Source organism: Rhinopithecus bieti, unplaced genomic scaffold (genome assembly GCF_001698545.2).
Source record: "Rhinopithecus bieti isolate Rb0 unplaced genomic scaffold, ASM169854v2 scaffold_1934, whole genome shotgun sequence".
Classification (NCBI taxonomy): Eukaryota; Metazoa; Chordata; class Mammalia; order Primates; family Cercopithecidae; genus Rhinopithecus; species Rhinopithecus bieti.
The window spans coordinates 970,673-979,528 of record NW_016803660.1 but is presented as its reverse complement, the minus strand read 5'-3'; the positions used below and the strand labels follow the sequence as shown (position 1 = coordinate 979,528).

General features: G+C 40.2%; 1 protein-coding gene across 1 annotated transcript in view; it reads right to left on the bottom strand.

Moving 5' to 3' along the window:
* Positions 1–6,922: 6,922 nt before the first annotated feature.
* Positions 6,923–8,856, bottom strand: part of LOC108544555 (protein SEC13 homolog) — a 3,729-nt gene continuing 1,795 nt past the window's right edge. Inside the window, exon 2 of the mRNA XM_017895752.1 lies at positions 6,923–7,379. Within this exon, the coding sequence (XP_017751241.1) occupies positions 7,266–7,379 (114 nt within the window). The 3' untranslated portion in view covers positions 6,923–7,265. The remainder of the gene's footprint in view (positions 7,380–8,856) is intronic.

The following is an 8,856-nucleotide window of genomic DNA, read 5'->3' as shown; positions in this document are numbered from 1 at the left end:
CTCAACTTTCATAACTGTGTGAAATAAATTTATTTTCTTTGTCATTTACCCAGTTTTAGATATTATATTTTAAGCAACAGAATATAGAATAACACAGTAGCTTCCATTTTTGCTTGTTGATTCAGAAGAATGAGGAGCTCCAAGTGGCAGAGTGACAGTCTTAACTTCCATTTCAATGGAATTAGTGTTGTGTCTTCCAGTAGAAGCACTTCCCTCTTTGTAACTAAGAGCTTCATGCCAGCAGAGTATAAGACTGTGGCTATAGGAAGCAATCATTACTATAATGGATCCCTGAGGGGTAATAGTGAGCTACTCTACTTTCCACCCATTGGTACGTGGACCCACAAATCCTGGCTATAGGAGCAACATCATATATGGGATTCTGATTTAGGGCATGTACAGCCTTCTGGGGAACCTAGTTCCAGCCCTGTAAAGTATTGTCACTTAGTTGACATTGTAACTGGGACTTCAAAAAGTCATTTCACTCTTCTGTCAAGCCAGAAACTTTATGATGTGGAGAATATGGGAAGACTGGCACATTTTATGAACATGGCCCATTATCACACTTCTTTTGCTGTGAAATGAGTTTTTTATTAGAAGCAATGCTGTGTGGAATGCCACCACAACGGATAAGGTATTGCATAAGTCCACAGAAAATAGAAGCATTGTGTTCAGAAAAGGCAAATTTATATCCAGAGAGTATCTATTTCTCTAAAAACAAAATGGTGCTTCTTCCATGACAAAAGCCATCCAATGCAGTCAACCTGCCACCTATTCAGGGTGATCAACCTTGGGATCACCCTGAATTTTTATCATATTTATCTTTTTCTTCTGAAATGCTAATGACTTACCTTTCAGTCTAGAATAATTGTAACTTCTTGCTCACTAGACCCTATCAGCATTAATGAATTTTGTGGGCTAGTGTAGTATTTTATAGAAGAAAAGGTGATGAAGATCCCTGTGAATGAAATTACGACATAGGGAAGGAGGGTTACTATTCCCCTGAAGTAGCGTCATGAAGGTATATTGCTGGCCTTGCCAGTTGAAAGAAAACTGCTTCTGGAGATCTTTTATGGCAAGTACAGTCATGCACTGCATAAAAACATATCTGTCTTTAAATCAATATATATAACAATAGACTCGTAAGATTATGACACCATATATATTTACTGTACCTTTTCTATGTTTAGATATGTTTAGGTACACACATATGTATGATTGTCTTACAGTTGCCTACAGTATTTGGTATAGTAATATGCAGAACAGATATGAAGCCTAGGGGCCACAGGGTATACTATATAGCCTAGGTGTGTCATAGGCTATGCCATCTAGGTTTGTGTGAATACATTCTGTGGTGTTTACACAACAAAATTACCTAATGATGCATCTCTCAGAATGTATCCTCCTTCTTTGGTGACACATGACTTTACTAGAGAAAAAAACAAAACAAAACAAAACATTTTCCTGATCAATAGCTGCATACCAGATCAACAACTGCTAGAGGTGCTAGAGGATGTGTTAATTTACTGAAGCAATGGTACGATATTTGGTACAGAGCTGTAATAGTAGACATCATCTGGTTAAGCTTTGATAATCCAATGTCTTTCTCTAAGGTCCATCTGTCTTCTTCTGAGGCCAAACAGAAGATTTGAATGAGAATGTTGTAGAAATTAGCACCCTATGTCTTTCAAATCCTTAACAGTGGCATAAATCTGTAATTTCTCCAGCAATGTGATGCTGCTTTTGGTTTCCTAATATTTTTAGGTAGAGACAGTTTTAATATCTTAAACTTGACCTTTTCCAACATAATAGTCCTCACTGTGCACCTCAGGGAACTAAGGGGCATCCTGCCAGCTGCTAAGTGTGCCTACTCCAATTATGCATGCCAGATCTGGGGAGATAGTTGTAGTATAATAGGTTCAGGGACCTACTGGGTCCTTCGTGAGATGAACCTAAGCTAAAACTCCATTGATCGTCTGACCTTCTTAAGTCCCTACTCTGGTGGACAACAGTGAAATTTTGGGTTCCCTGGTCAGTTCAGAGACTGTGTCCAGTAGTTTTCAAAAGGTATTATTATTATTTCCTTTTCCCCAGCAAACAGTTACTCAGGTAAAAAGCTGTAATTCTTTTTGGGAAAGGCCATGAGAAAGATTAACAGTAGTATAATTTTTTGGCAGCAAATCAGGATCCTTTGTCATGAAAATCCAGCCTCCTCTTCATTCAAGGGGTTTTGGGTTTATAAACTGGCTCAAGCCAGGAATTGACTGAGGAGCCATGACTCTGTTTTTGTGATGCAAGTTAAACTTTTGTTCACTTGACCTATAACTATTTTGTGGATATTAATCAAGAAAGTATTTAGTAGGCTTATTATCATTTTTAATTTAGAAACACCGTGATAAATTAACCAATGCTATAGGTCTGCTTGAGTCGGACTATTCTGATTGCTGCTTTGACTCTGCTGTCTATTATGATAATCACACCCATCTTATCTCTGTCAGTTGAGGGCTGCCACATGGCCCCCATCACTTTCAGATTTAATTACCTCTATTGCATTTAGATGCCTTAATTCAGTGACTGCAGTATGCACTGTGAGGTCTGACTCGTAGAAAAGAGTTATCACATAGTTCCTCAAGGTTGCTAATGCTCCCTCACAAATTTATTTTTCACTTTATTAGTTGTAAGTATGTCTTCTCAATCCTCCTATTGTAGGCAAGTCTTAAATTACAAATTCACTCTAACAATCTTTAGGCCTTTGAATCTTTTCCTCAACATTAAACCAAGGCGTGTCTGATATTTCTAATTTGCTCACTGTGGGCTACCTTTTGATCTTGTTGCAGCCAACCAAACAAACACACTGTGAGAGCACTTTCTAACTTCCTTGGCTATAATAATAAATACTGAGTCTCTGGTTGGTGAGCCCGTATCAGTAACTTTTCTCTGATCCAGCTTTATCTTTCTTCCATTATTATCCTACACTCTTAATTTCCATTCGTGTGCATACTCCCTGGATTTCTGTCTGTATCAATTAGGAAATTAATTATTTTGGACTCTAATACACCTCCTAATGTATTACACTTGGCATGTCATCTCTGGAATTTGAGTTTAATTATAGGTTTAGAAGACAAGATGGTTGATAGAGGTGATTCTTGAGGAAACTCAGCGTTGTCTTGCCTGGCAACTGCCTCAGGTAAGGTCATTATAGTTTCCTCAGGAAATACAGAGTTAATTCCTTCAGAGGTCAGATTCCACTTCCATGGGGCATGAAGAGGCCTCTTCCACTGGAAAAGAAGACCTAAAAACCTTAGAAGAAAACCTAGGCAGTACCATGCAGGACATAGGCATGGACAAGGACTTCATGACTAAAACACCAAAAGCAGTGGCAACCAAAGCCAAAATTGACAAATGGGATCTAATTAAACTAAAGAGCACAGCACTATTCTGCACAGCAAAATAAACTACCATCAGAGTGAATAGGCAACCTCCAAAATGGGAGAAAATTTTTGCAATCTACCCATCTGACAAAGGGCTAATATCTGTAATCTACAAAGAACTTAAAATTTACAAGAAAAAAAAAAAAAAAAGCATCAAAAAGTGGGCAAAGGGTATGAAAGACTCTTCTCAAAAGAAGGCATTTATTCAGCCAACAATCATGAAGAGGAGCTCATCATCACCGGTCATTAGAGAAACACAAATCAAAACCACAATGAGATACCATCTCACGCCAGTTAGAATAGCAGTCATTAAAAGCCAGGAAACAACAGATGCTAGAGAGGATTTGGAGAAATAGGAATGCCTTTACACTGTTTGTGGGAGTGTAAATTAGTTCAACCATTGTGGAAGACAGTGTGGCGATTCCTCCAGGATCTAGAACTAGAAATACCATGTGACCCAGCAATCCCATTACTGGTTATATACCCAAAGTATTATAAATCATGCTGCTATAAAGACACATGCACACGTATGTTTATTGCAGCACTATCCACAATAGCAAAGACTTGGAACCAACCCAAATATCCATCCATGATAGACTGGATTAAGAAAATGTGGCACATATACACCATGGAATACTATGCAAGCACAAAAAAAGGATGAGTGCATGTCCTTTTCAGGGACATGGATGAAGCTGGAAACCATCATTCTGAGCAAACTATCGCAAGGACAGAAAACCAGTCCACCACATGTTCTCGCTCATAGGTGGGAATTGAACAATGAGAACACTTGGACATAGGGCGGGGAACATCACACACCAGGGCCTGTCGTGTGGTGGGGGGATGGAGGAGGGATAGCATTAGGAGAAATACCTAATGTAAATGACATGTAAATGACGAGTTAATGGGTGCAGCACACCAGCATGGCACATGTATACATATGTAACAAACCTGCAGGTTGTGCACATGTACCCTAGAACTTAAAGTATATATATAAAAAAAGAAGACTAATCAAAATTTAGGGGCTCCGTTTTTCTAAACAATGTTTTTCCACACATATTCATTTCAACTTTCAATGTTTCATTCTTTCCTGATCAAAGCCCTCGCTTACCAGTAAAAACACTAAGAAGTTGTAAAAGTTCAACTTTCATTGTAATTCGGAAAGTTTCAGGATAAGACCCTGAATTTGATGTTTAGCATTCTCAATCCAGTGGTTATAGGAGAACTGTNAAAAAAAAAAAAAAAAGCATCAAAAAGTGGGCAAAGGGTATGAAAGACTCTTCTCAAAAGAAGGCATTTATTCAGCCAACAATCATGAAGAGGAGCTCATCATCACCGGTCATTAGAGAAACACAAATCAAAACCACAATGAGATACCATCTCACGCCAGTTAGAATAGCAGTCATTAAAAAGCCAGGAAACAACAGATGCTAGAGAGGATTTGGAGAAATAGGAATGCCTTTACACTGTTTGTGGGAGTGTAAATTAGTTCAACCATTGTGGAAGACAGTGTGGCGATTCCTCCAGGATCTAGAACTAGAAATACCATGTGACCCAGCAATCCCATTACTGGTTATATACCCAAAGTATTATAAATCATGCTGCTATAAAGACACATGCACACGTATGTTTATTGCAGCACTATCCACAATAGCAAAGACTTGGAACCAACCCAAATATCCATCCATGATAGACTGGATTAAGAAAATGTGGCACATATACACCATGGAATACTATGCAAGCACAAAAAAAGGATGAGTGCATGTCCTTTTCAGGGACATGGATGAAGCTGGAAACCATCATTCTGAGCAAACTATCGCAAGGACAGAAAACCAGTCCACCACATGTTCTCGCTCATAGGTGGGAATTGAACAATGAGAACACTTGGACATAGGGCGGGGAACATCACACACCAGGGCCTGTCGTGTGGTGGGGGGATGGAGGAGGGATAGCATTAGGAGAAATACCTAATGTAAATGACATGTAAATGACGAGTTAATGGGTGCAGCACACCAGCATGGCACATGTATACATATGTAACAAACCTGCAGGTTGTGCACATGTACCCTAGAACTTAAAGTATATATATAAAAAAAGAAGACTAATCAAAATTTAGGGGCTCCGTTTTCTAAACAATGTTTTCCACACATATTCATTTCAACTTTCAATGTTTCATTCTTTCCTGATCAAAGCCCTCGCTTACCAGTAAAACACTAAGAAGTTGTAAAAGTTCAACTTTCATTGTAATTCGGAAAGTTTCAGGATAAGACCCTGAATTTGATGTTTAGCATTCTCAATCCAGTGGTTATAGGAGAACTGTTTCCTTAAGGGCACACATATTAGATTCAGGTCATTTATTGAGTGCTTGAGCTGGAATTGGAATTTCCAAGCTCATTATTTATTTCCTCAATGTCTAGCAACTTTAGGTGCAACTAGCCAATCTCATTACATTTCTTAGTTTGACAACATGTTTGAAAGTATCATATACACAATCATTGAAATATTTGCTTTTTATAAGATGCCGAGTAGGAGCATCCAATTCTAATATGTTGCTTATGTCTATTTTCGAATTTCATTATGGACTATTAGTATACTCTTTACTACTGCAAATAGAGTCATGATGATCTTTCAATCTAATTGGAGTTTCAATTTCAAAAACCCCAGAATCAGTTAGAAAACTCATCCTTAAAATTATGTTTCCCTAGAACCACTCTTGGTACCAAAATCTGTGTTAGTTGTGGTTGTTCAGAAAAACAGAGCCAGTAGGATGAATAAATATTCATATAGTTTTATAAGGAATTGACTCGCCTAATTATGAAGGATGAGACATCCCAATATCTGCATTCATAATTATGCATATCCAGAAAAGCACACGGTGTAGTTCCAGTCAAAAGGCTGGCAGGCTCAAGACCGAGGTAGAGCTGATGTTTCAGCTCAAACCTCCAGGCTGGGGAAAAAAAAAAAAAAAATATGTAAATGTCCAGCTAAAAGGCCATCAGTCAGGAAGAACTCTTCCTTATCCACGGGAGGGTCAGCCTTTTGGTTTTACTCAGGTCTTTAACTAATTGAGTGAGAATCATTCATATTGGGATAGGCAATATGTTACCCAGTATACTGATTCAAATGTTAATCTCATCTAAAAACACCCTAACAGCCGCACCAAAAATAATGTTTTATCAAATGTCTGGGCACCCTATGGCCCAGATAAATGAACATTAATATATAACATTAACATATAACATTGATAATCACAACTATAAACCCAATATAGTGTGCTTGTATCTGCTTAATTTAATTACATTACAAAAAAGGTAGGTATTGTTATTTTACTAATTAAAAAAGAAGAGGTATATCTTGACTTGTTTAAAATAATAAACTTTTAAAATATAATCGTAAATTAAAACTCATTTGATTTGAATTAATATTTTGTGTTTTAAATTTCAGGTATTTTAGCTGTATTTTGTCTGTTTCTTTTTTTTTTTTTTTTTTTTTTTTTTTTTTTTTATAAGCAATATGACTTTATTTAGTTACTTTGGAAACAAAACCCCCCAAATAATGCCTGAACCCAAAGGTACATAAAATGGTCCAAAGTAGTTTAAAATAGATTTGAACTTCATTTGTAGTTTCTTCCTCATAACATGAGCGCTTTTAGCTGGACAGCAGATTATAAAGCATCTCCGATCATTAAGGCAGATGATCAATCTGTGGCTGCATCTGTAACTCCTCCTGGAAAACAATCCTGTTGGAGTTGGGGCTCTTCCCAGTTGTTTGGTCAGTTGGCCCAGGAAGGGGCAGTCCTGGAGCTGGCGGGTGGGGAGCCAGGCCCCACCTGTCTTGTCACTGCTCGTTCTGCTGGCCCTCTGTGACTGACGCTGACACGGAGCCCTGGCCCTTGTTGACATCACTGATGCACACCCACTGCCCGTCAACCGACTCCTTCCACAGGGTCACCTGCAAGTCAAGTCAGTGCACAAACAGATTATCATGGGTCTGAGGCCTTCCCTCCGCTGTCCCCTAAATATGAGCCTCATCCCCATCAAGAACCACTGCCCAGAGGCTTGTGTATGAACAGAGCATGTTCCTCCTCCACTGAAATCCCACCAAAATGAGAGTCCAGGAATAAAAACTCACAGAAAAAAAGGAGTAACAATAACAGCAGCTGTGGATGATGATGTCAACACAGGATACTGTTTTCACCAAACTGTGACAGAGCTACAGTGAGAGGATATGGGGTGGCAGGGAGCAGGGTTTGCGAAGTGTGGTCCCCAGACCAGAGCATCGGTCACCTGGGAACTTGCTACAACTGCAGATTCTTGGGGCTTGGAACAAGTGATTAAGAAGTTCCGGGGGTGGGGCTGGCAATCTGTTTTAACAGGTTTAACAACGCTGCAGTTTGAAAACTACTGTGGTAGAGGAAGGTAACAGATCAGTATGTTGTTTCTACACTGAAGTAAACTCTGTAAGAGATAGCTAAGAGCTGAAAAGGTCTGCTCCTGGAGAGTGAAAATTAGGAGGCTGCTTAAAAAAAAATCAATCTAGGCCGGGTGTGGTGGCTCCCAGCAGTTTGGGAGGCTGAGATGGGTGAATCACCTGAGGCCAGGAGTTCGAGACCAGCCTGGCCAACATGGTGAAACCCCATCTCTACTAAAAATACACACAAAAATACTAGCCAGACGTGGTGGCAGGCACCTGTAATCTCCCAGTGGGGAGGCTGAGGCAGGAGAATTGCTTGAACCCAGGAGACGGAGGTTGCAGTGAGCCAAGACTGCCACTGCACTCCAGCCTGGATGACAGAGTAAGACTCGATCTCAAAACAAAACAAAAAACAAAAACAATCTGGCCGGGCGCGGTGGCTCAAGCCTGTAATCCCAGCACTTTGGGAGGCTGAGACGGGCGGATCATGAGGTCAGGCGATCGAGACCATCCTGGCTAACACGGTGAAACCCCGTCTCTACTACAAAATACAAAAAACTAGCCGGGCGATGTGGCGGGCGCCTGTAGTCCTAGCTACTCGGGAGGCTGAGGCAGGAGAATGGCGTAAACCCGGGAGGCGGAGCTTGCAGTGAGCTGAGATCCGGCCACTGCACTCCAGCCTGGGCGGCAGAGCGAGACTCTCTCAAAAACAAAACAAAACAAAACAAAAAAACAATCTAAAGCTATGTACATATATTAGTTTGATTAAAAATGAAAATAGACTTCGATAGGGGCGGAGCAAGATGGTCGAATAGGAACAGCTCCAGTCTCCAACTCCCAGTGCGACACAGAAGACTGGTGATTTCTGCATTTTCAACTGAGGTACTGGGGTCATCTCACTAGGGAGTGCCGGACAATCGGTGATGGTCAGCTGCTGCAGCCCGACCAGCGAGAGCTGAAGCAGGGCGAGGCATCGCCTCACCTGGGAAGCGCAAGGGGGAAGGGAATCCCTTTT